General features: G+C 38.4%; 1 protein-coding gene across 1 annotated transcript in view; it reads right to left on the reverse strand.

The window, feature by feature from the left end:
- The window catches only part of DOCK4 (dedicator of cytokinesis 4), a 428,942-nt gene that overhangs the window by 162,745 nt on the left and 238,595 nt on the right, over positions 1–27,602 (reverse strand). Inside the window, exons 12-13 of the mRNA XM_042970201.1 lie at positions 26,111–26,199; positions 8,364–8,489 (exon numbers count right to left, since the gene is read on the reverse strand). Of these exons, the coding sequence (XP_042826135.1) occupies positions 8,364–8,489; positions 26,111–26,199 (215 nt within the window). The remainder of the gene's footprint in view (positions 1–8,363; positions 8,490–26,110; positions 26,200–27,602) is intronic.

Consider the following 27,602-nt stretch of genomic DNA (forward strand, 5'->3'; position numbering starts at 1 on the left):
TAAATACTGGTAAGTTTGGCAACGTTGAATTCACTTTTACTTAATATAGCTTTCAAACATTAGAAGAATCAAAAGCAATATATATATTTTTTCCTAGTAAAAAAAACCTTTCCACAAAAAAAAGCAGATCACTAGAAGAAACATAACCACACAAGTAAGCTCACAAAATTGGGAGATTTTTAAGACTTCCTGACAGCAGTGTGTACAAGAAAGTACCCTAACTTTCAAATCCATGGGGGAATACCAGTGTGACTGGTCACCTTCCTCCATTAAGACAAACTTTTGATGATGGCATCATTTGCCAGTGACCTGGACTGACCAGGAAACAGACGGGACATGAAATAGAGAAAATAAGTAAGTCCCATAAAGGATGAAATCTAAACCACACTTTATAAAGAGTATGTAGAAAACACATTGGAAATAACTGATACAGTGGTCTCTGGCTTATGAATTTCTAGTTCTCTCATACAATACAAATCAATTTGGGGAGGCAATGAACTTGGAATTCCAGGAGAAAACCAATATATTTCAACACATTTAAAATTATATCTGTGTGCTTTGTAGGTTTTTGTTTGAACCACCTCTCTCTCTTTTTTTTTTTTTTTATTTTTTACAAAGTGGCGAGTAAATATTTTAAGTTTGCTACTTAAAAGACTACTATACACACACACACACACACCCTTAATAAAAGTGCATTTTAATGATTTAACAATACAATTACTAAATTAATAGTGCATTCACAAACTCCAGCCTCTAAATCAACCAATTTGAACAAAATCAAAATAGGCCTGATATGCTACTGGTCGGCACATGTGCTATTTCAACACTATGTTTGGGAAAAAATTCTTGACGATAGTTCCCCCACTAACAGATTCGGCAGATAAAAAAGCAACACTCAAATCGAGGCAGATTAGAGCAAAATATGTCTGTTAACAATAGCAAAATTCCTTTGCTTCTTGGAATAGGTGACACATAATGAGTAGCTCTGCTTACAGACAGACTAAAACATACAGTGGGTGATGGGAAGTATGGCTACAGGGCTTTCTACTTTAGGAATTTCTCATAATGAGTAATTAGCTAGTCCAAACCACACGGGGCTTAGTTGTCCTGCAAAACCAAGAATAAGTGTTTCCTGCGAAGGAGACTTCCACTCTCATCTCTTGGGAGGAAGGGCAACTCTGACTTTATCAAAAGCAAGAAGGGATGAGGGAGGTTTGTAAGGTGACCTGTTTTCCCCAGTCTGTAGGCTAGGCCTAAAGGATGAATAGGGGTGGTGGAGAGATTAATGTGTTTCCAGAGCTATGAAATTCTTCATCCATGTACCCACTACATGCCAGATATTATTCTAGGCCTAGGAGACCCAGCAGTGAACAAAGCAAAAATCCTTTTCCCACAGAGTTTGGATTCCAGTAATAGGGAGGTCTTTAATACAGAAGCCAAATATATAGTATGTTGCATAATAACAGGAAGTTCTGCGGATAATAAGACTAAGAAGGGGCACAGGGAAAGCGGGTGTTTCATGAGAAAGACGTCACTGAGAAGATGAGAGATGTGAGTAAGCTATGGTATATTTTGGCAAAGAAGAAAAGTTGAAAATGGCATGAGCTTCCCAAACCAATCCATAAAGCCTGTTTAGCTTACACCGTAGCTGGATTCTTCTATTTCTTCTGAATTCAGAAGCGATTGTGAATTCAGATAAGCCTAAAGGATGTAGGGTAAACAGGAAGATTAGAATCAAAGATCTGGACTCAAGTCTCTTTCTCTCTACTGTTTGCTCTGTGTGGTATCCGTCTAGATGGGGTAATATAAACCTCCAGGCCTCAAGTTTTTGAGTTATTAAAATGGGGGTGGGGTAAAGACAGAGGCAGGGGTAAAAGAGGTGGTAGGAGGGACAAGACTACTTTGTTACGTTACACTGTTTCTGTGACTTACAGAAGAACTTCTGAAATACATACATTCATAAATTCAAACACTTTAGGCACATGCTTTACTTTTCTGGTCTTTAATGGTCATTATCCCTGCAACCTTTTCCTCTTTTGCAAACCTTTTAGCCTCAAATAAGATTTCTCTGAAAAGGGAATACACAACAAGGAGAACATTTCTCCTGGATGACATTCTACGTATGTCTCCCCAGGAATTCTGCAGCTTGCTATGTTCCAGTACTGCCACGTACCGTATCTTGCCAAAACGTGCAGAAGGATAAAGCTGAAACGTGCTAATTAAAATCAATACACCTGAGGTCAGCTCTGGAGAAAACTAATAAGCCCAAATGCTGCTAAGAAAGCATCTTGGGTAATTAAGAGAGAAACCATAAAGTAAGTATGAAATGGAGTCATAGCACTAGTGTGAAAAGCTATTTTCCTGACAATGTTTATTAACACCTTGCACCTCTCAAATTTAATAGTCTGTAAATTTGATGTGCATAACACCTGTCTCTGTTTAGTAGGCCCACTGGCTTTGCACGTGAAGGCTTCGCAAAATATCACTGTAGACAGATAAATATAAGGCCACAACAATGGGAACAAATTCAAAAGAGTTCAGTGATTACAGTCAAACGGGATCGATTTATGGCTTGACCTCAATAGCCAAGAGGTTTCCATTATTAGCTGAAACCTTGATCTTTGATTCTATGCTGGGAATGCCATGGATAAAGCCCAAGCTCGCCACATCAAGTAAACTACTGCACTCAGCCACAGGCTAGCCAAGTGCCTTAGCTGGGCTGGGTACTTGGTAATATTTATGGAACTGGAAAAGTTCCTGCCCTTCCGTTAAAAACAAATCGACAAGTGTCTGAGACGAGGGGTATTTCATGGACTGAGATTATGACAATGATGATGACGGTGGCGGTAGTAGATAGATGGTAGTTCCATACTTTGCCAAGTGCTATACAGAGAACAGCTCATTAAATGCTCACATCAAGGTTAAAAGAAGGCCCTATTTTTCCATCTTACAGATAAGAAAATAGGTGTATAAATATTAAGAAATGTCCAACATATTCTAAGTTTACATTAAAATCAAGTATTTTCAGCATGAAAAATGTAATTTAACAGGGTGACAATGGCCATCAAATAACCTAGTGTAATTCAGCTTTCTTCGCCAGAAGATCAGTGCCTTAAGAAAGGAAGGTATTAGTCCTACTCTGCTCTGTGTTGGTCAGATCAGACTTGAGGCACTGATTTCAGTTCTAGACACCATCTTTACAGGACAGGGACAGACACAAACGGCATCATCTGGACCATAAACAATACAGAGAAAGGACTCAGAGCCCATCAGCGGAGGGATGAGGGTGACAAGAGAATTAAGTGAATTTAAAGATGTTGAGGTTTCAAGCAGAAAAACTCAACCCAATAGATAGAAACTAGTCCAACACCAAGAGGTCATTTTGAGATCTGTGTTCTCGGGTCATTATCAATATTCAAGTTATGTGCCTGAAAAACCATCGCTAGGAACCTGAGGGAGAATCCATGCACTGGATATATGGCTGGGCTGCATGGACCTTCAGGCGTGTGGCAGGCAGAATAAGGACATCTCCTGTACCCCAAAGAGATGTCCAGGTTCTAATCTGGGAACCTGTGAATATGTTACCTTACACAGCGAAAGGGACTTTGCGGTGATTATTCATTAAGTTAAGGATCTTGAGATGGGAGACTTTCTTGGATTATCAGGGTAGGCTCAAAAGAATTATAAGGGTCCTTATAAGAGAAAGAGGGAGGGGCACCTGGGAGGCTCAGTCAGTTAAGCGACCGACTTTGGCTCAGGTCCCTGACTTGCGGTTCCCAAGTTTGAGCCCCGCGTCAGGCTCAGTGCTGACAGCTCAGAGCCTGAAGCCTGCTTCGGATTCTGTATGTGTGTGTGTCTCTCTCTCTGCCCCTCTCTCTCTCAAAACTAAAAACATTAAAAAAAAAAAAAGTAAAAGAGGGAAATGGAGGCAGGAGGGCCAGAGACAGAGAAGGCGGTATGATGAGGGAAGCAGACATAGGAATGATGTGGGGGCCATGAGGCAAGGAGTGCAGGCAATCTCTGGAAGCTGGAGAAGGCAAGGAAATGAATTCTCCCTTACAGCCATCAGAAGAAATGCGGCCCTGCCGAAAGACCCGGATTCTAGCCCAGCCAGACCTGTGCGTACTTCTGATCTCCATAACTGCAAGATAAGACTTTTGTGGTGTTTTAAACCACCCCTCTTGTGGTGATTTGTAAGAGCAGCTATAGAAAGCTCATACATATTGTATTATGTATTACCATGTATTATGTATGCCAACTATACCCAAGATTCTATCACTTAATGATAACTTCATGGGTGAGGGCAAGGACAGGACAGGAACCCAGGTAACTGGAAATCAAAGCAGAAAACAGAAAGGGAAAATTTATGGATGGGCTGAAAACTGAACTTTGGATTTCTCACATATGGTGCATCTTTGGTGAAACTTATCAATGTTTTTTTCTCCTTTTTGTGTCATTCTCATTTTTGTTTTGCCTTATTTTAGGAGAGTATTATGAGGTATTGAACTTTTTTGGGGGGTAGCTTTTCAATTTTTGTGGACTACTAAGAAAATAATGGCAAATGCTATAATAGCATCCATGATAGTCTTGCCAGAACAGTGTTGCATAAAGACAGGAGTAGAGATGGGCTGTGGTTCCCTGATGCCCACGATATTCTAGGACAAGGATATCTGGTAGGGCCAGCTGGGGAAAGTCCTACACCCTTGTGTAATGGGGCCTGTAAGCCTCAAACTTTTGGAGGTGCCAGCTCCTTCACCATTCTGATTTGGGGCTGGAATCCCACCTCAGTATAACCCAGATGATCCTTAACCTCCACCTCTTGGATCACCGTGGAATTCATTGGTTGAAAGTCCACAACCCCCTCCTCTAGCATGATCATGGGGTTCAGGTCTCAGGCAAGTGGTTACATGCGTGGAGGTCCAGTGACTTGGAGTGAGGGGTGGTGAGCTTTGGTTAGATTTAGGATGTATTTTTAAGGAAGTTTGAATTATATCACACTGGTTCCCACCTGCTTTTGCCAAAAGAAGGCTTATCTCAGGCAGTCCCATCTACTGATATGTCTCTGTCAGTAAGTGATAAAGAATAACATTTATACTTGAAAGAACAGAACTTCATATCCCCTTAAACACGAGGCAAACATATGCACAACATTCCTCTCACCCCAGTGTGCAAATCATTATCTAGTCAGCTTTGACCAAATAGAAATTTGACTTATGTGATCACCTAACACCCAAAGAAAAAGGAGGCTTACTTTGAATGACACTTGAAAACTAAACTTAAATAAATCTTGAGATGAAGATCAAAGCTACTACCACTGGCAGCCATTTGAAACCTGGGTTCTGCTAATTGTTTTCAAAGTGAGCCTCTACCTCCCAAATTTCAACCCCTCCCTTTCCCATCACTCCACAACTTTTATTCAATTCCTTTCAGGGTTAGGAGCTTCAAAGATCTCCTACGAAGAATGAATTTACCCTAACAAACAATGACAGCTTAATCAGTTGATACATGAGAACAAGTTTCCAAGGGAACAATGCACAAATGGGGAAGACAAAGTCACGAGGCAATGATGAAAGCAATGATCATGCTGCCTAAAAGAACCATAAACTCAGTCAGAATGGGCCTTCAGGCTGGGGGAGGCACAGCTTGACCTTCCATGACATTCCTGACACATCAGCTAGCTTTGCTCCAAAATGTCTGGTGGATGGAAACTTAGTCCTTCCCGATATTCAGCAGTGGCCCAGGTCCTACTCTGCACAGTCTGTTAAGACATTTAGAGGAAGGCTGTCCAATACTGTAACCACTGCCACATGTGGCAGCTGAGTACTTGAAATGTGACTTGGCTGGAAATAAATGTGCTATAAATGTACAATATTCACCAGCCTTTAGGGATGGAGGGTAAAAAAGAGAGTGTGAAATAACTCATTAAAAATTTTTTATATGAATCACCTATTGAAATGATAATATTTTGGATGTGGTGGGTTAAATAAAACATATTATTAAAATTAATTTCAACTCTTTGCTCTTACTCTTTTGAAAGTGGCTACTAGAAAAGTTAAAATTGCATTTATGGCTCTCTAATTACATTTCTACTGGAGAGCACTGATTGAAATATTTTTGCTGCTCTCCCCATCATAGGCCCAGAGACCAGACCATGGAACTTTCTGCAGAATTATTTGGTTTGTACGTAGCAGTGATGGAGCTTCAAAGAAAGTGACTTATATTCTTTGAAAACTGGACACCATAAGAAACAAAGTGCTGGATGGCCAACGCTTAACAACAGGGAAGGGTCATGCAGCTTGAAAGCACATGGCCAGATCACCTCTTCACACTAGGTGACATCTTAGAGACGTGCCCCTACAATAGCCAGACCAAGGGGAGAGTTTCTGCTTCTGTGTTTTCCCCGTTCCAAAAAGAGTCTGGCACTGATTACGTCCTATGATCCTCAGCAGAAGTTTTGTGTATGCTCCCATCAGTGTCAAGACCTCAGATAACTCCTTCTGTAGAGAGGCAGCGACTATGTTGATGACCTTGTCCTGTGGGGATAAGCAAGGGCCTCACCTGTCCTGACCCCTAGCAGAACACAAATCAATTCGGAAAGATGAGTCTAGACAATGAAAAGAAAAAAAATCATGCCAGCAGACTGTCAGTGCAACATTGACATTAGAAATGTTGTTCTCCTACATTGTCTCATTGAAGAATTCAGCTCAAGTTTTCATTAGAGCCACCAGTGAGAATTAACTGACAAGTCAACATTCTGAAAATAACAAAGGGAAACAAAACAATGAACACATGTTTGGCAATGTAAAAAAAAAATTCCACTCAGTTTTAAAGCTGCTTTCAGCTGTTTGTGTAAATATACACACCTCTCCCTTCTTCATCGAATGTGGAAGATTAAGCAGCCACCCAAGAAAAAGGAGAAAAGAAAAAGAAGCAGGTGCTTTAAAAACCATCTCTTGGCATCGCTGGCATGCGGACTTGTGTCCACAAGGACTGATCCCCTGGGCAGGGGGACCAATGCCGCTCTAATGTAGTACAGCAAAGGGACAGGAGCGAGCCTTATTCCAGAGAAAGTTCATTTCCATCATTAAAGCCAGACAAAGGCGGCATGAGCACAGCACATCCCAGACAATTATTCAGCTGGTGAAGTGTCATGTTGCTTTATATTTTTCCACTTCTCAATGATACTGCCCAGAGACCAAGCTGAGGAATTCTTCCAGCAGCTGTCTGCATTCTGTCTGAAAATATGTTTTTTATATTAGATTTGCCCATCAATTTGCTTCCCAGTGGCATGAATTTTTTTCTTTTTTTGTTACAAAGGAAAATACCAGTTATTTATAGCAACTGAAGGAAATAATGAAGGGGTGCAGGAGCCACTGAATCACAGGCCACCAAGTCAACAGTTCTATATACACAGTCATTTTCAACAAGAGTAGCATGAGATGCTCAAGCAGAATGGGTCCTTAAGCCAGGTCAGGTCACCTCAGGAAACTTTCCAGGCTCTCTGTTAGCCTTCCCCACAGGAATAGGTTTGCAAAGAGACATCACAAGATGCTGCAACAGGGCAATGCCAGGCACTTTCTCTATCACATTAGGTCTTTATCCACGGCAGTCCTAGCAGCTCTCTTACAGCTGTGCCAAAGGCCCTGTCAGATGCAACTTCCTGCACTTGTTTCCACAGGTGGGATTTACAGGATATAATTTCTAAAAATACTGTCAACAGTTTGAGATTATTTCATTTGGTCTACTTTTCTCTTGGTTGTGGAGGGTGGGATGAGGGGCAATGAGAAATACTACTATCTGGCATTTACTTGGATAGTGTGATTCTCATTAACTGCTACCTTCTCCACATAGAAATGAACCCTCCCCCCCCTACTTTTTTTGTCCTTTTACATTGCTAAAAGAGACCTGAAAAATACATCTCAAAAAGAACTAGGAAAGGTGGCGAAAAACATTTGGTATTTGTATATGGCTGCTGATTTACATATATATATCTTGGGTAGAAAAATCCTTTAGGAAGGTGAAGCTGCTGCCCAATAATTATTCTTATCAAAAGCTGTAAGGACTTCCCCTTAGTGACTTCACTAACATTTTCTACCAAAGGAAGTATTTTCTGGATACTATTTCAGTTTTCCTTCTTATCATGGTCATAAAGAATGCAACATGGCCCTACAAGTTACCCACGCTAATAAAAATGTCAAGATATTTTTAAAAACTTTTGCTTATTTATTATCATACACCTCATTTCCTTCTTTAGCATGGTCCATTTGAACTCTTTGAAACTGACAAATTTGAAAAATTTCTCAAGTGTCAAAAACAGACATAACACCCATATGTCAACCCTCAGTCCATCCCACATCACTTACCAGGCATAATAATATTAGAAAAACCCAACTTTCTCGTTATAGACACTCCATGAGAAAATACTGATGAGTATTCTCTTCTGATTTGTTCAATGTCTCCATGCAATAGCTGTAGGGAAACTGCTAAACCTAAAATAAATGAGAGATAACAGAGTAAAAAATAGGACAGAAATAGCATGAATGGAAATCTGAGCTTGCTTCAACAAGCCCACAACTATGAAGGCATTGTTAAAACAAAAGGTTAATATTCAGACAAAATCAACAGAATCTATAGGAGTAATTTCTAGAGAACACTTTTCCAACTTGACTATTTGGGTTTTCCCTTTTCCCCTGTTTAAAAAGGTTCATAGCAACTGGAAAAAATTTGAACATAACATTAAGAAGTGTGACTTCTGGCCCCTACACCCTCTTTTCCAGCCCCCCACCAGAAGAAATGACCCCACTCCGATACTCATGCCAGCAACTGATGACTGCTACCTAGCCCTAGAGGACACTGATCTCAAAATGGGAATTCTAATTTCTTTTAACTCTATAAAACCTATGAAGTTAACAATATCATTAAGGTGTACACAAATCTAGAGTCATATAATAATTCAAGGATTTTAAGGATATTCAGAGATTTTCTTAAAACTTAAGTAACAAAGGTTATTATAATGAAAGTAAGATTATATTAATACTCTACACATTAGAAACTCATAATGGCATTATTTTCTACTGAGAAGAATTTAGCAGGATGCAGGCCACAAACAAAAAGGCATTTAGTCAGTAAAGTAGTAAAATTATCTTTAAAAAAAAAAAAAGCCAATTACAGTGACATTACTACAGTGGGATACATAAAAGATGAATGACACATTTCTCGTAACTTATTCCCCCAACTCCCAGGCAAGAAGTACAGAAAGGAAATTAATGCTGTATTTTTGTGAATATGTTTGTATATTTCTGGGATGCTACTTCTCTTTCTGTTTTTTACTTCCCTACTGTTTTTCTATTATTTTAAATAAGAAAGACAAAAAAAGAAGGAAAGGAAAGGAAAGGAAAGGAAAGGAAAGGAAAGGAAAGGAAAGAGGGTTCCTTACTTCCATTAGTGATAGAAAATGAAGCCAATCAAAGGGGACTTATTTTTAAAACTTCCAGTCATAATTAACCCGCACACAATTTTAAAATGAATCTGGATGGTGGAGTTAAGAGGATGATAAATCTATACTCCAAAGATTCTCTACCTATATCATTACTTACCATGTGCAAGTTACCATTCCCCATTCATCATTTACAGTACTACAATGCTCTCGCAAACATGAACCATAAGCATGACAACATTCATGCTGGAATCAAAAAGAAATGCAAAGCTTATTTACCACATATCTACATTAGGATTTTCCTTTCATTCTCCTTCAACAGTAAGAACAACAGAAGAAGTGTTTTGTTAGTTTGTTTGCTTGGTTTTCCATAAAGTGGTTAAAACATCAGGAAATTTTGTTTAAAAAAGAAATAGGCTCATAGAGAAGATGGAGCCTTCCCTGGGGTTCCAGTCTGATGAGGTATACCCAAGGGGCAAAGATTTAAGAGATGAACGGCAGGACAGTACTGCATCATTATGTCCTCACACTTTCTGGTGTGTGGGTCTAAGAGAATGTGTCAGAGAGCTGTTGTCAGAATTTGGTTAAATGTGGCAGGTACTCAGGAACTTTAACTAAATCTTCAAGCCATTTTTACCTATCTATCCTTTATCTCCCTCCCCGCCCCACTCCATCTGAGTTGGGAGACTGAAGGCAACAGAATGGAGGAGCATCTGTCCCTCGATAATCACAAGGAATGAAGGAGGGGGGAATAACTGGTCTGGATGGTTTGATGGCGACACAATTTGTGTAGCTTTGGGATACTTTTATGTGGTGCTATTGGCTCCTTTTAAAACCCAAAGGCAGGAAAATGAAAACAAACTAACATGTGTTGTAATCCATCTGTCCCAGCAGCTATTTCTTCCTGACTCACACTCTCCCACTACCCCCACCTCATTACTGGTGTTTCTGTTCTCTTCCCACTTCTGTCCTTTTGCCTCCAAAATACTCACCCACACCATCACCATTAACATCATCAGAAGCTGATATACGTAGAAGGGCAGTTCATGCCAGACATGGTACCTAAGAACAGTTCCTCATGCTGGGGAGAACACTTCAAATCTGGGGTACTATAAGCAATGCTTTCACACAGAGAGTCAGATGGACTTAAGAAAATTCTTGAGGTCGTACGATTTTTTGCAAGTGAAGATCAATTTACTAGGACTTCTCATCAAAGGATCTAATCAGAGGCACTGGCAACATAATGTGTAAAGTAAGAAAAAATCTGAAGGGAAATGAGAAGCAAAGACATCATGCTATTCAGCGTAGGGGCTAGAAGAAAGAAAGTGACTAGGATTCTGGTTTTGCCCTACTGGAGCCAGAACTCATTTAACCAACAGTGATTTTTCTTTTTCTTTTTCTTTTTTTTTTTTAACATAAACAATACTTAACAGAAGATAAAACAATGAAAGAAGAAAAGCATTCAGTCAGAGATAATGCTTAAGAAAATCCAAGATGGGTTAAAAAAAAAAAAAAGCAAAAAAAAAAAAAAAACCCAAAAAACAAAGAAAATAAAATCCAAGATAGAAAAACAATATGTGTTAGGGAAGAACATAGATATAAATACGAAAAGAGAAATACATCAATGTACTCTAATCAGTAGGCGCTACAGAGATGAGAGGAACGCAAAAGGGTAGAGCGGACCCATTCAGGGGAAAACAGGGAGGAGTCAGCTAGTAGATAAGGGAAGGGAATGAGAAAATAACAGAGGAAAACAGACAAAATACTATGAGGGAGAAGGAAAACCTTGCATTTAAGAGTTGAACACATCCTAAAATTTAGTTAGAAGGTATGGCAGTTTTCATTCTGGAGGTTTAGTAGTTATAGATTAAAGGCCAAGGTGTAATGATTTCATTTGTCTTGCCCAGTGAAACCAATTTGGAGGAGAGGGGAAGGTACTATCATTTTGAGGTGACTCAATTTCTTCAGACTAAAGAGCTCACTGATAGTTAAGAATTGGAAAGGCCAAATGAACTGAGGGCTTCACCATAATGTACTTGGCTCTTCCTAAATCACCAACTCAGTTTCCATAAAAAAAATTAAAAAGAAAAAAAATACCCACAACACTCAACATGAAACATTCAAGCGTGGGTATACTTTCAATAAGACAAAGAAAAAACATGATATAGCAAGAATCCAAAAGGGCTAACACACAAAGAGCTTTTGCAATACTAATTATTTTTCAGTCAAGGAAACTCTAGATCCTATTTTTATTGTGGCCCTTAATTATCATGACAAAAATCAACAGGATGGAGTCACCAGAACAATAAGAAATAATGCACTAAGATGAAGAAACTACTCATCACTACAAGGGAGAGACTCATCAAATATTCACCCATTCCAATTAGAAATTGGGCTAATCCTGAGGATTAGCCCTATCCTTTCAGGAGTGGTCATTTATGACACAGAGTATGTTCACAGAGCTGTATTTTTCTTTCTCTTCTTTTCCTAGTTAGCCAACTTCTCTAGCCTCATCTTACTTGCTATCTCTGGAGCTGGGGCCACTTGTAAAATTTTATGTGCTGTGCACTGGAAACTAATGTAACACTGTATACCGATTATACTCAAATAAAAATTTTTTAATTACATTAAGAACTAAAATTTTATTTGTACACTATTTTATTCCAACCACAATTCAACCTGCCCACTTTGGGTATGGAGAGAACTTCCAGTTTGAGAGGAAGGTGGAAGGTGGGATATAAGGATATATATGATACTGAACATGAAACATGCACATATAAATAAAACATAAAGCAGAATGGGCTAAGCATATGCTAGCAATATTAAAATAAGGAAAAATTACTGAGGGAATTTGAAAGTTCAGGGAAGATTAAAAAAACAAACAGGAATTTATGACAACCAATAAGCTGAAGAATTAGGTTAGATTTTTAATTTTACAAAATATATAAATAATGTTTTACAATCACTTTTTTCCAGTCCTTAATATACATACCAAAAATGAAATTGCTAAGGGAGAACTGTTCCTCTTATTAAAAGAAGCGATCATTAAACTGAACATTTTTATCTGCCTAGATGTTTAAGAGCCAATTATAATGATATGATATCTAATTTTAAACAAAGGCATAGAAATTAATTAATCTAGAGTCTGTCACAAAATAACCTATTTCTCATGCTCAGCATACAGAGCAGTAGTGTAGGAAAGAAAGGCTTACTTTCTGTAGAATCAAATGTGGTTGATTATTTGGTAGCTCTAATTTCACAGGAATTGAAGTTAACTCAATCCTTAAGATGGTTCCTTTTAAATTCATGAAATTCTGCACTTTTATATAAAAATGCCAAGCACAGCATGATTTGTAAGTAGCAGGCAAAATTAATTTTAGACTATATCAGCCATTTGCCACCAATGAACCAAATAACTTGTAGCTGTGAATTTACAGCAAAGCAAAAATAAAAAATGACAAATACATTTGATAAATACATGTTATGATTAAGTGTGAAAGTTAAGAAATATATCATAGAGCTTCATGACTCTGTCAAATGTTAACTTCTCTGTGCTTTGGTTTCCACATCTGTAAAATGAAGTTAATAGTGATAACAACTTCATAAAATACTTTGGGTGATACCCGGTACAAAGAACATGCTCAACAATGTTAGCTGCTGTTAACAATGCCCCGACTATTCTTACACAACATCACTGTTTCTGTTCTTGTTCCTCCCTACCATGAATATCAACAAATTACCTTCCATCAAAAAAATGTTCAACATTCCCTAAGTGCCATACACAAAGACGATATTCCTTTCAAAAGGCACACCCACTTACCACTAGTTTAAGCCAAGTATTGTAAATCTTCTGGATATTTGAATGATGAAGTTCTATGGAGGCCTTGGGGGCAAATCTGTCTATCATGTACAATATTCAATTACTGGAGATCTGACATAGACGCAAGTGATCAATACAAGTAGACAATGGTGTACAAACAGACATACGTGAAGATGGGGAAATTCCTAATAGCACAGGGGAAGCCAGAAAAATAAGCAGTAGTCCTGGAGGCCATAATTAATTATTGTTATTCTAAATGCAACAAGAAGTCACTGGAGAATTTGTGTTTTAAGAAAGTTTTCTTAGTGTTCTTTGGAAAATGGGGCTGGGAAGGTAAAAAGCGGAACTGATGAGCACAACTGAAGGCCATTACAGATATGAAGGCAAGAAATAATAGAGGGTCATGCTGATATGGTTGCAACCGAGATGGAAAAAGTGATAAAGAAGCTATATGTTGCCATAAAAGAATGCATGTCTTTACGGTATATTACATGTGAGGGAATGAGGGAAAATAAGGAATCATGGTAGACTCCTGAGTATCTGACCTGAGAAACTATAGAAAATGGGGCTGTGTACTGGGTTGGGAAGTTTAGCTAAAAAAAGAAAGGAGTAAAGCAGGAAAGAGGTTCCTGGGTGGCTCAGTCGGTTAAGGATCTGACTCTTGATTTTGGCTCAGCTCATGATCTCACAGTTCATGAGTTTGAGCCCTGTGTTGGGCTCTATGCTGATGGCTCAGAGCTTGTTTAGGATTCACTGGCTCGCTCGCTCTCTCTCCATCCGTACCCTGCTCATGCTCTCTCTCTCTCTCTCTCAAAATAAATGAATAAATAAATAAATTAATTAATTAATTAATTAAAAAAAAAACTGCTGTGAGTTTTTAAAAAAAGAATAGAAAGGAGGATAAACAGTCATCAATACTGTCTTTTATAAATGCATAATTAACCTTCAGCGGTGTTTTTTATTTTTCATGAGGATTTGGATCATGGTCTGGGTCACTTGCTTTCAGCCTGAAGAACTTCAGTATTTCTTACAAAGCACATTTGTTAGCAAAAACTTATTTTTGTCTTGGAATGTCGTTATTTTGCCACATTTTTGAAAGGTAGTTTTGCTGGGTATAAGATTCCTGATTGACACTTTGGTGGACTTTTTTTTTTTTTTTTAAACTTTCAGCACTTTTAATATGTTATCGCTGCCTTCTGACCTCCGCTGTATTTTATGAGAAATCAGGTAGTAATCTCCTGGGGGTTCCCCTGTATATGATGAGTAGTTTTTCTCTTGCTGCTTTCAAGAATTCTGTCATTGGCTTTCAGCATTTTTACTATGATATATTTGGGTGTGGATCTCTTCCTACTTATCATACTTGAAGTCAATGAGCTCCCTAGATGTACAAATAAATATTTTTCATCAAATCTGGGAAGTTTTCTGCCAGTATATCTCCCAATACTTTTCTTCCTCCTTTCTCTCTCTCTTCTCTCCTGGTATCCCCATTTTTTTTTTTATGTTGATGCACTGATGGTATATTTTTCTAAGGTTCTGTTCATTTTTCTTCATTCTTTTTTTTTTTTTTCAAAAAAAACTCCCACCCTTTTCTAAAATCTACACTTTTTTCTTGAATTCTCAAGAATTCCCACAGGCTTAAATTCCTGAATACTCTGTTTCAAATAAAGTCATTTCCTTACAGAAGAGCTTCTGAATTTTCTCTCTTTATGGGCTGCCTCTCTCCCTGAGCTAAATCTTTGACCCCTTATTCCAGAGTTGGAGGTGGATATGGTAGGCTATTCTTTAGAGTCACACTCTTGCTTCATGGACAAGGTTCAAGGGGCAAGGTTCAAGTTTACTGGGGCAGTAACTCCGATTTTCTCAACTTGCCTCTCTTCATGCAGCACCTCCATCCAGTGAGCAAGCTGGGCAAGGGCAAGTGCTGCCCCAATATTCCTCGCCTGTTGTACCTCAGGCAGAGCCACTGCCCTGTGAATGGGGGCTGGGTAGAAGGGAGGCCCCCTAGCTCTCAGCCACTTTGGCTGGAAATTTAGCCTCTGCATCTCAGAGCTAAGGGAGTTGAAAAATACAAGGAGCCATCACCCTTCAGTCAGACACTGTATCCCTTGACTGAGAGCTCAGGGAAGAAGCAGCCCCATCTTCTCAGCCACACGTGCCTGGAGGAGAACTTCCATCATGCTGAGCAGGGGCAGGTGGAAAGGAGGAAGTGGGTAGTGGCACAGGGTCACCAACTCTCTCTGTTCTTATCAAGATTTAGTAGGACTCTTGAATAAGTATCTCTTTACATGCTGTATGCTCTTAGAAAAATGTTCTGATTTTAGCACTCTTTAAATATATGATCCTTACCAGTTGCAGCTGTTTCTGTTTGGGGTGGGTCTATGCAGCTCCTCATGCTGCTCTTCTGTAGCAAAACTCTAAAGACACTATTTCTTGACAGTATTTTCATCCTTTGTGTTTGGGAGGTAGGGGCTAAGGGTAAAACATAATTGCTAGGACTTCTAAATGTGAACTACCAAATCACAACCATCATGAGGTAGCAGCAAAACTTGCAAAAGAGAGTATTATTAGATTCTGTCATAAAATCATCTTCAGTCAAATCTGCTTATTTATGAAACATTTCAGACCTCATTATTATCAGAGTAAGAATTTTTACTTCTATTCCCTCTCATGTGCTTGATTTACAAAATCTATCATCAGAGTTTTGCTTTGAGTATTAGGATATTATATGTGGGGTCTGTGAGGTAAGATAATTGGCTTTTAAAATAAATACACTACAGGCATTTATCTAATGTGGGCCCAACTCAAAGCCAGAGAGAACTTCCAGGAGTAGATCCTGGCTGCAGCAAGTAATAAAATCCTGGTGGGATCAAGCGAGGTATTCACACAGAGAGGTCAGAGACAGGATCTATCTCACGGTCTCTGGAGTAGAGGAAAGAAAGGAAACCAAATATCTAGTAAGAGTGCTGTCAAGTGAGATAGCACTGTTGGAAAATGAGTCGATGGAGCAAAAGCCAGAAGCACTAGGAAGACACTAGAACGTCAAAATGAGCCAGATTAGAGAAAGAAATAAAATGGGCGTGTGACAGCACTAGAAGTCTACTGAATCATTAATTACATGATGGAGGGGCCTAGCTGCTTTAATCCTCTGCCAGCAGAACCAGATTACCCAAAGGACAACTGTCAGTTAACACTGCCATCTTGAAAATCTAGACAAGGTACCATTAACACTGCCAATGCTCAAATTTGAGGATGTATCTGTTCTTTCAGATGTACTTTCAAAGCTAATTTAAAGTGAAGGAAGGAAGGAAAGAAAGAAGTAAAGAAAGAAAAGAAGAGAAAAGAAAAGAAAAGAAAAAGATAAAGTAAAAGAAAATCACTCTTCTCTCTTAATAGTCCCACCTCTACTTCTGACTTTTAATCAGTATTATTCAGTTTGTGAATGTGCCTATTGCTATTTCTTTAAATCAACTTAACTCTCAGACGATGCAATTTTGACACCATTGAGGATAATCAAAGGGTTTGACTATAGGCTCACCTTCTGAAAATCAACTCCCTGTGATCTCTGAATTGGTAACCCTGTCCATTGGGAGGCCTGTGTTCTAACATGTAAATGGGATAAGTATGTGCAAATACTCTTGTAATTATAATTGCTAGCCCACAGATATGCTATTTCTGGTTTTGGGAAGACTTCCATGTCTTCTTTAAAGAAGTGGTTAGCCCATTGCTCACAGTTATAGCAAAAATAAGACTAAAGGAATACATAATAAGTTATCGAACATCAACCTAAAACACTTAAGAGATGTCTGAAATTTTTTATTTTCATTGAGTTTTATCCAGAAAAGAAAATTACTGACCAAAAATGAGGATGGAGAGTGGCCCACTGGCATATACTGGAAGCTGTAATTATAGGAATGGATGAGACCATTCAGAGGGAATTCACATTTCCTTCTTAACATTGGAACATTTTCACCTTGAAATTTCCATCCTTATTTTATGATTTTTGGATATCAACACTTCAATGGTATATACTGAGGATTCGGTCAAGGTGGAAAAGTGGTTTGTTTTTTACTATTATGCAATAATTATTATTATTGTAATTTTTTTTCAAAACACGAAGCACATAATAAGCCAGTGGCTGGAAGCTACTTTTTAAAAAATGTATACTCAGGGCACCTAGGTGTCTCAGTCAGTTAAGCATCTGACTTCAGCTCAGGTCATGATCTCGTGGTTTGCAAGCCTGCAATGGAGTCTGTGCTGACAGCTTGGAGCTTGGAGCCTGCTTCGGACTCTGTGTCTTCCCCTTTCTCTGACCCTCCCCCACTCACACTCCCTTTCTCTCTCAAAAATAAGTAAACATTAAAAAAATTTTTGTTTAAATGTATACTTATGCATACTCATATGAGTATAACTTTCGATTTTTTAATTTATTCAAATACTTGCCTTTATAAACTGCAAATTTTTTCTAAATAGCAAATTTTCCTAACAATATTGCTAGTGATTATATCTAAGTTAGCAAAATACAGGTAATTTAGAGAATAAAATCAAGCTCTAATCAGTACTTCTATTAGTTTATACTTTGGTTTTCTTAAATATAGCATGAAGCATTAAAAATGTATTTTTTAAATTTATTTATTTTGAGAGGGAGCGAGAGAGAGAGAGAGAAAGCATCTTGGGAAGGGGCAAAAAAGAGGGAGAGAGAGAACCCCAAGCAGGCTCTGTGCTGACAGACACGCAGCTCAACCACACGACCACGAGATCATGACCTGAGCTGAAATCAAGAGTCGAACACTAAACTGACTGAACTACCCAGCTGCTCCTAAAAACATCTTAGAGCATCATTTAATACCATATTTTGAACTCTTTTTTTTTTTTTTTTCTTCACGGTCATTCAAAGAGAATGGTTTAAAGTGTAAATGGTTTAAAGTTTAGATTAAACTGAAAAGCTAGCACAAACGCGTGCAGTACAGCCTGGGTTTCTTTTGTTATAAAGGCCGTCAAAAAAACTGCCAAAATATGAGTAAGACCTATAGATAAGCACGTTACATCAATGTTAATTTCCTGATTTGATCATTGTATTTTAGTTACGGTCCCATGTCATACAGTAAGCAGAGGTAGAGAGGAATCATGCCTATACTTTGTTCTCAAACAGTTCAGGGGGAAAAATGTATGTGCTGTGTGTATGATATATGCATATATATTTGTGTGTTTGTGTGTATTGTATGTATACTGTGTATGTACACACACATATTTATAAACATTAAAGGCACTGAAGCAACCTTAGGGATTATACCAATTCAGTAATACTAAATAACTAGAAAGAGAGAAAGAGAGAGAATGAGTGACTGTGAGGGAGTGAAGGATAAAGCAAATGTAGTAAAATGCTAACCTTTGAGAAATTAGGAATGCTTTGTACTAATCATGTAACTTTTCTGGAAGTAAATGTAGTTGAAAATTTTAAAAAAACAACTTTAGAATAAAGAGAGCATGGTTTAACAATTAGGGAGTTTCAAAGGTGCAGAAAAAGGTCACATACTGCATTTCCAGCCAAACGATGATGCCAATAAGTACCAGCTTCTTTTAACAATATTAGAAAGCAAATTTTCTAAATGCAGTGTTCAAAATTCAGAAGCATCAATAGAGTTCTCAAGAATTATACTTCAATAATACGGAGTTAAATGGCTGCATTGCTCTGTAAGGGGAGGATGCTCAACCCCAAAAATGCAATCTAACTGTCAAAAGTCTCTTCACTTCAGCCAAACAAAGAACAATGTTCACTTCCTGCACAGAATTAAACTGCACTCCCTCCATCTAGAGCCTCTAGATGGGCTCCTCATCTAGGTAATTCCTTTTAATCTGCTGTTGGGGTTACAACGTACAATTGGTAGGAATGCAACCACGGATGCTCATCTTGCTAAGGCAAAAAAAGAAAAAAAAAGACTGCAGAAAGTGATGTGATTAGTCAATATGATTTCTTCTAGTTGTAAACTACATGTGCAAACTATAGGAAATAGGATTTCATAAATACTCAGATAATATGAAAAGATTTTGACGTTTCTCTCAGGACACATTGAACCAGAGCCAATGATTTTTACACAATTTACTTCAAGTCACAGAACTGAATTTGCCTCAGTAAATCACAGTGGCTCAGTCTTTCACATTCCTAGGATTCAATTGCTAACATCTATCGGAGGTGACATTTATAATAACCATTTGCTCAGCAAACCAAAACCAGGCTCATTTTCATGACTATTTTTAGAATTTCAAATTCTTACAATATTACTTTTGGATTTTAAAATTCCCACAGAGCACAATTTTGGAAATTTCAAATTACTCAAGCTAACGAAACCTAACCATAGATTTTTTTTTTTTTCTCCTTAAAGTTAAATGGATCTCTTCCAATTTTCTCCCAGTTTCGAAACTCAACAAAGATAGTGGTTAATGTACCTTTGCAAGGTAAGTTTTAGGTAAGGGGCAGGGGGAAGGGTGGGGGGTGGAGTCAGTTAACTAGACAAATCCCTTTATTTATTAAATAGACAAGATTACAATTCTAAGAGACAGGAAGACATCAATGAAGCATAAAGGACCTGGAAATTAGGTGGTAGAATGTGTTTCCAAAACTAATTTCAATGTTATTCTTTTTTCTCTTTTAAGTACCAATAACCAAGGAATAGTGGGAGGAAAGCAGGAAAAAACCCCATACTTTGTTGAATAAAATCAGTTCTCTTGAAAACCTCTGACTGTACTGCTTCCATTCAATCACCAATCCCATAGTCAGAGGAGAAAACAATGGAAGTCAATATATCGACCCACTGGGATAGTTTGAATGTTAGGCATCACAATCTCCAATTTCAATTTTGTATACCCTTGCTTCCTCCACTATGTTTAAGGAAGTCATTAGAGAGCCTTCCTTCCAATAATAAAGCCAAACACCTCCTGAATACCTCTCTTCTCATAATTGTCTTTCTACAAGAAGGGGAATAGACCAAGGTGACATCAAGCAATGATCCACCAAGACTGAAGGCTAGAAACTTCAGTGGCAAGACCAGAGCAATAGAAGGCAGACAGATGCTGGCCACTGGCAGCTGGCTGGGGCTCAGACTGAAAAGAAGAATGGGGAAAGGTGATCATAAGAACAGGAAAACAGGGCTCTACAGTAGAAGTCAATCTACATATTACAGTAGGCAACAAAATGGAGGATGGATTCTGCCAAGGCTGGAAACTTTTACATAGGGCTCTACAGTACAATGGTTTCTTTCACTCTTTCCAAAGATGCAACAAGTAGTTTTTCATTTCAGTATGTTGGTTGTAAAGAGAAAAGGTAGCATTAAGGGAATAAGGTGGTTTCGATGTCACTTACTGGTAGTCTCACTCAGGATTCCAGCAAGGGTAAGTGATCCATAGGTCAATAAAATTGACAAAGCACGTGAAATATGGGGAGCACGTCTAAACACCTAGAACTTTGCAAGGAAAAAGATGTGCTGCCCTTTCTTCCTGGAGCTAATCTATGTTATCACAAGGAAAACAATTAAATTTAAAAGACCTGGGAAGAGATATTAGCAATCAAATCAGCAGAGATAAATGGAAAAGACCAGTTCAATGATCCAACCTATCAATAATCCAACTGTGTTACTCTCAAAGTCTTCATTAAGGAGATCAAATCAGGATCCGTTTTGAGAAAATGAAACAAGGTGACGCAATGATGACTCCAAAGAGGGAAAGCAATAATAGCTAACAATGAACAGATACTTATATGCATCAAGTGTTGTGTTACATGCTTTGCATATGTTTTCTCTTTCAATCCCTCTGAAAGCCCTTAGAAGGTGCTATTACTATTATCCCAGTAAAACTGGGATTCAAACCTAGGGCATCTTATTTCCAGAGGCAAAGCTCTTAAAGGCTACACTCTCTATAAAATGACTCTCATATATAAGCAGAGAGAAATGTGCAGTTTGGCTTTAGTGGAACCCTGACCTCACAGGATACAGAATCAGTTATGTTAGGAATCTATCTGGAGGTATAAATCAAAGCCCACCACTGAGACCTTTACCGTGATCCTAGAGGCAACTGGGAATCACATCAGAGTCTGGAAAATGATATTTTCAAATAATGTAAGAACTGAGGAATTTTGTTCTGCATAAAGGCACACTGGAAAGAGGAAAGGGTTCGGAGTCCATAAGGAGTTGGCAAAGAAATCTACTGGAGCAGATCAACACATCCTGCTTACTCAAGACTGCATCTGTGACAGCAGGGACAGTAAGGCAATCCATGGGAAAAACTGCAAGCTGGGGCTAGTTTCATATGTGTCTATTCACACAGGAGGTCAATGAAGGGAAATTAGGAGTAGAGGGACTCTCCCTTGTGGGCAGAAACCACAAGATACGTAATGGCTACAAATGTGTACCATTAAATACCCACAGCAGGAAAGGAGCAAGGCATAATGAATCATGTTTGTGAGGCATGAAAAGAACTGAAAAAAACAAAACAAAACAAACATTTAAATCAAGTCCAGGACAGCACTGTCTAATACAAATACAATTTGAGCCACCAATTTATATTAAAACTTTTCTAGTAGCCATGGTAAAAAAAGTAAAAAGAAACAAAATTAGTTTTAGTAATGTATTTTATTTAACCCAATGTCTCCACAATGTTGTCTTTCAACATATAATCAATATAAAATTACTGATGGGAAAAATTATTGATGGGATATTTTATGTTTTTTTTTTAAGTATGAAGTTTTTGAAATCCAGTATGTATTTTTATAATGACAGCACACCTCGTTCCCAGTGCAATAAGCCTCATATCTAGTGCTCAATAGCCACGTGTGGCTAGTGCCCAACGAACTGGATAGCACAGGTCTACAGGGTATTTAATGATAAAAAATAGTCCATGGTATCATGAAACCCAAAAGGTTTAGAACAAAACTAACTAGGATTTGCCTAGAAGTCTACCAATAAATTTGGCAAGATTAGCTTAAATTTTTTTTTAACGTTTATTTATTATTGAGAGACAGAGAGACTCAGAGCGTGAGCAAGGGAGGGGCAGAGAGAGCGGAGACACAGAATCTGAAGAAGGTTCCAGGCTCTGAGCTGTCAGCACAGAGCCTGACGCGGGGCTCGAACTCACAAACTGCGAGATCATGACCTGAGCTGAAGTCGGTTGCCCAACCAACTGAGCCACCCAGGTGCCCCAACTTTAAAAAAGTGGTATCTCTGAAATCTTACTGAGTGTTTGTTTGCTTGTTTGGAGCTGCTTAATTGACATTTATTAAAACTTTGTATTAACAAGGAAGATGAAAATGTCCTAATAAAATTTTTTTAAAGCAATAAAAGAATACACAATTAAACGTATGCAGTTAGTGACAATATACACCACCCCCCAAAATTACCCCCAAAATCTAGCCATAAAGACTAGAAAAGATGTTTGTAAAAAATGGAACCGTGAATGTCTTAATCAGCCACAGAAACAGAACCAAGAGGAGATGAGAGAGAGAAGTGGCTCAAGCAATTGCGGAGGTTGGCTTGTCCGAGATTTGCACAGTAGGAGGGGCAGGCTGGAGACTGAGGGAAGAGTTGATACTGCAGTTCAAGTGGGAATGCAGTTTGGAGGCAAAAGTCCCTCTTCCTCCATGGGTAGGTCAGCTTTTTTCTAGCAGGAACTTCAAATCATTGGATAAGGCACACCCACATTACAGAGGACAACCTGCTTTGTTCAAAGTCCACTAATTTAAATGTTAATTTCACTTAAAAATAACTTCAGGAAACACCTAGAATAATGTTTGACTAAATATCTAGGTACTATGGCCTAGCCAAGGTGACACAAAATTAACTATCACAATGTCCTAGGGTTTAATTATCTCTAATTCACAGTTTTTCATTAGAAAGCCTTTCATCTTTTTTTCCTTTTTCAAATTTTTATTTCAATTCTAGTTAGTTAACATCCAGTGCAATATTGATTTCATGAGAATTCAGTGATTCATCCCTTACTTACAACACCCAGTGCTCATTACAAGTGCCCTCCTTAATACACCCATCACCCATCTAGCCCATCCCCAGTCATCCTTGTCCAATAACCCTCAGTTTGTTCTCTATTGTTGAGAGTCTCTTGTACTTTGTTTCTCTCTCTTCTCTCCCCTGACTTTCTCATGCACTCATCTGTTTTGTTTATTAAATTCCACACAATAATGAAATATGGTATTTGTCTTTCTTTGACTGATATGTGTTGCTTAGCATAATACACTCTAGTTCCATTCATGTTCTTGTAAATGGCAAGATTTCATTCTTTTTGATGGCTGAGTAATATCCCATTATATGTCCCAATATATACAATATCCCATTTTATATATATATATATACACACACACACACACACACACACACATATATGTGTGTGTGTGTGTGTGTGTGTGTGTGTGTGTGTGTGTGACACACACGATACATACACACACTTCACATCTTCTTTATCCATTCACCAGTTGATGGATACTTGGGCTCTTTCCATAGTTTAGTTATTATTGATAATACTGCTATAAATATCAGGTACATGTACTCCCTAAAAACTTCATTTTTGTATCTTTTGGGTATATACCTAGCAATGCAATTTCTGGGTCATAGGGTAGTTTTATTTTTAACTTTTTGAGGAACCTACATATTGTTTTCCAGAGTGGCTGCACCAGTCTGCATTCGCACCAAAAGTGTAAGGGGATTCCTCTTTCTCTGCATCCTTGCCAACACTTGTTGTTCCCTGTGTTATTAATTTTAGCTGTTCTGACAGGTGTGAGGTGGTATCTCATTGTGGTTTTGATTTTATTTCCCTGATGATGTTTGATGCTGAGCATCTCATGTGTCTGTTAGGGATCTGGATGTCTTCTTTGGAAAAATGTCTATTCATGTCTTCTGCCCATTTCATTGGATTATTTGTTTTTTAGGTGTTGAGTATGGTAAGTTCTTTATAGATTTTGGATACCAACACTTTATCAGGTATCAGAGTTGCAAATATCTTCTCCCATCTGCCTTTTAGGTTTGTTGATTATTTCCTTTACTGTGTAGAAGCTTGTCTATCTTGGTGAGGTCCCAATAGTTCATTTTTGCTTTTGTTTCCCTTGCCTCTGGAGATGTGTCTAGTAAGACGTTACTCCAGCAGAGGTCACAGAGGTTGCTGTCTGTGTCCTCCTCTAGGATTTTGATTGTTTCCTGTCTCATATTTAGGTCTTTCATCTGTTTTCAATTTATATTTGTGTATGGCATCAGAGAGTGGTTCAGTTTCATTCTTCTGCATGTTGCTTTCCAGTTTTCCCAACACCATTTGTTGAAGAGACTATCTTTTTCCATTGGATATTCTTTCCTGCTATAACAAAGATTTCATTGACCATATAGTTGGGGTCTATTTCTTGGTTTTCTCTTCCATTCCATTGATTTATGTGTCTGCTTTTGTGCCAGTACCATAATGTCTTGACGACTACAGCTTTGTATTGTAGCTTGAAGTCTGGGATTGTGATGCCTCTAGCTTTGCTTTTCTTTTTCAGCATTACTTTGGCTATTCAGGGTCTTTTGTGGTTCCATACAAATTTTAGGATTGTTTGTTGTGAGGTACATTTAAATTAAATCATTTGGTCCATACACAAGTGGTCACAGAAAAAGTGAAGACAAGTATACATACCAGTTTCTGAAGTATAGAACTTCATGATATATTCTACTATCTCCTCCTGATCCTTTAGGGACTCTGCCCTCATGGGCTCCAGGTCTATTGTTTATTTAGTGGTCGATGTATGACATTATGTGAATGAGATAAAACCCAAGTTACCTCCCCAACTCTTGGGAAAAGGAGGGGAAAACTGACCTCACCACTCACTACAGCCTGAATGCTGCCATAGGTGTGACTTGTGAACACTTAGGGCTGTCCCTGAACCTGAAAGTTTCTGTCTGCAGTTACTTTTTCTTTGTGGGTCAGTTTGGCCTAACAAGATGTGCACAGGTCTGAGAAAAAGGTGGTCTGAGTTTAGATTGTGATCTTTTACATTACCAGGCAAGTTGGACTAGAACATAAATATCTATATCCCAATTACTTTAAAAGCCAGTCTTAAAAACAAAGCATTCAGTTCAAATAATAGATTACCTAATTTGAAGTTTTTTGACATCACTGAAAGCATATAGCTACGTACTTTATTTTGTTTCCACACGGTTTGAAGCGGGGACAGGGAACAAAGAATGTTCACCAAGTTTTTGTCCACTGAGCAAACTTAAAGGTGTCACTATATGCTATGTAATATACTCCATGAATTTATTAGGATAAGACTATGTACCACATATTATACACAACTTGCAATGCTATATATTTCAGTTCCCTTAATAAGCATGCATACATTTTTCTGCATATGCCACTGCAGTTTCATTTACCCTCTTATTCAATTTCAATGCATAAACCTGAATATTTATTCTACAGTGCATAATGATGCTCCCAGCTATAGGCAGTGAAGCATGTTTTTCTTGGACCTTACTGACCAATTTCCATCCATCAAACCTATTCCACACAACAGTCAGGAACCCAACCCTATCTGTCATTTGGTTTTTAATAACTGGTAACAACTAAGAGGCCTCAAGACTTGGTATTTTTAAACAAATTCAGGTACTCTGCTTTGTTTCAAACCAGAACAGGATACACTTTTTAAAGAGAGTTAGAGCTACGAGCCTATCAAAGCACAGGGAGACATACGAGATTGTTGACTTGCCATTTTTTAAAGTTACGAAGTGAATGCAGACATAAACAAAAGGCAGTTTGCTTCCTTCTTACAAAGATAAATAAAATAAAAGGACTGAAATGAAGAGTGGAGGTAGAGTCAGCCAGCCCCCCACACTCACCTGCGTTGGAGCCTGTCAAATTGTAACGTGCGTTCAGCTTTTTGATGATGTTCTCGTGGATTTGGTACCACTCGCTCTCTGTGTTACACCTATGAAAACATTAACACTCTGTTAAGCTTGGATGATGGATGAGATCAAACAAAGATCTGAACAGTACCCCTGCTCTTTTTGGAATGACCACGATAATGAACTTCCTTAAATCTCCTGGGGAGTTCCCAACAACCAGTTTTAGCATAATTGCCCCATGATGAGCAGGGTGCCTGTATCTGGTAAATGCATGACCACCTACTTCAAGCCAGAAGTGGCTGTTATAAACTCACAAATGATGACAGTCCCTCTCACCACAAAATCTCAGGAACAATGTACACAGTGGAAGGCAGGGCAGACTAAGATTCAAACCCTCACTATTAACTGAGTTATGTCTTTGGGCAAGTTATTTACCCTCCCTATGCCTAGATTTCTTCATCTGTGAAATGGGGGTAACATACAACAATTGAATAAGCTTGGGCTTAGGATAATGCCTGGCATATAGTAAATGCTCAATGACTGTTAGTTCTCATTAGTGAGTTTCCACCCACTGTAACATAACTAAATTTGGCTAGCATCAAAGTGCAACAAATCAAGCAAAATGCAACTGAGGTTAACACAAGTTGCACTGGGGTGATTAAAAATACCCTTGCACAGAAGGGTAATTAAAGTCCCCCAGCTTTTCTTCTTCTGGGCTAAAAGGCATCGTTCCATCTTCTTACTTTCACAGCCATCTCTACCTTGCTCTTTCAGCTCTTGTCACTTCCTAGTTTATGTCCTATTTGTTCGCATGCTGTAGCTCACCTAGAAAACTTTGAAGGTTCTTGAGGAATAGATCCTGTAAATGTGTGTCCCCTCAGGACTTTGAACACCGTGGGTGCTTAAAGAGCATGAGCTGCATCAGTGAATGGATGGATGGCCCTCTGACTGGCAACTCCTCATGATTCCTAAATGTCAAGGTTGGTTACCCCTTCTTACTGCCATTAGGCTGGGGACAGCCTCCCTCATCTGAATATGCTTAGAAATCACTACTATTTTTTTTTGATAGCCACAAATGCTCCCTCCCAAGGGTCCCGAATATCAAACTTCTATACACTATCAATCAAAATGTTCCACAGACTTATATTCCTTGTGATCTTTGTCTGTACCTGACACTCACAATTTGCTTACATATTTATTTAATTCATCCCCAGAGGCTTTTCCAGGATGAACATGACAGAGGTCATTTTCAAGCCACTTAACAATAGGGTACCAAACAGAACAATGAATCTTAGAAGGCTGGGAAATTAAGATGAAATGAAACCATTCCACCTGTCCAGCTGTAAGAGGTCAAATTGCTATTGAGTAGTAGATCCTGTCTCTAGTTTTCTTATTTCAGCTCAGTGTGGAAGGAAGATGGCTTGCTTCCTATTAGTTAAGTGACTCCAGAATTCATGCTTTTCACCTACAAAACTCTAAGTAAAAT

The sequence above is a fragment of the Panthera tigris genome, chromosome A2 (assembly GCF_018350195.1).
Source record: "Panthera tigris isolate Pti1 chromosome A2, P.tigris_Pti1_mat1.1, whole genome shotgun sequence".
In the NCBI taxonomy this organism is placed as follows: Eukaryota; Metazoa; Chordata; class Mammalia; order Carnivora; family Felidae; genus Panthera; species Panthera tigris.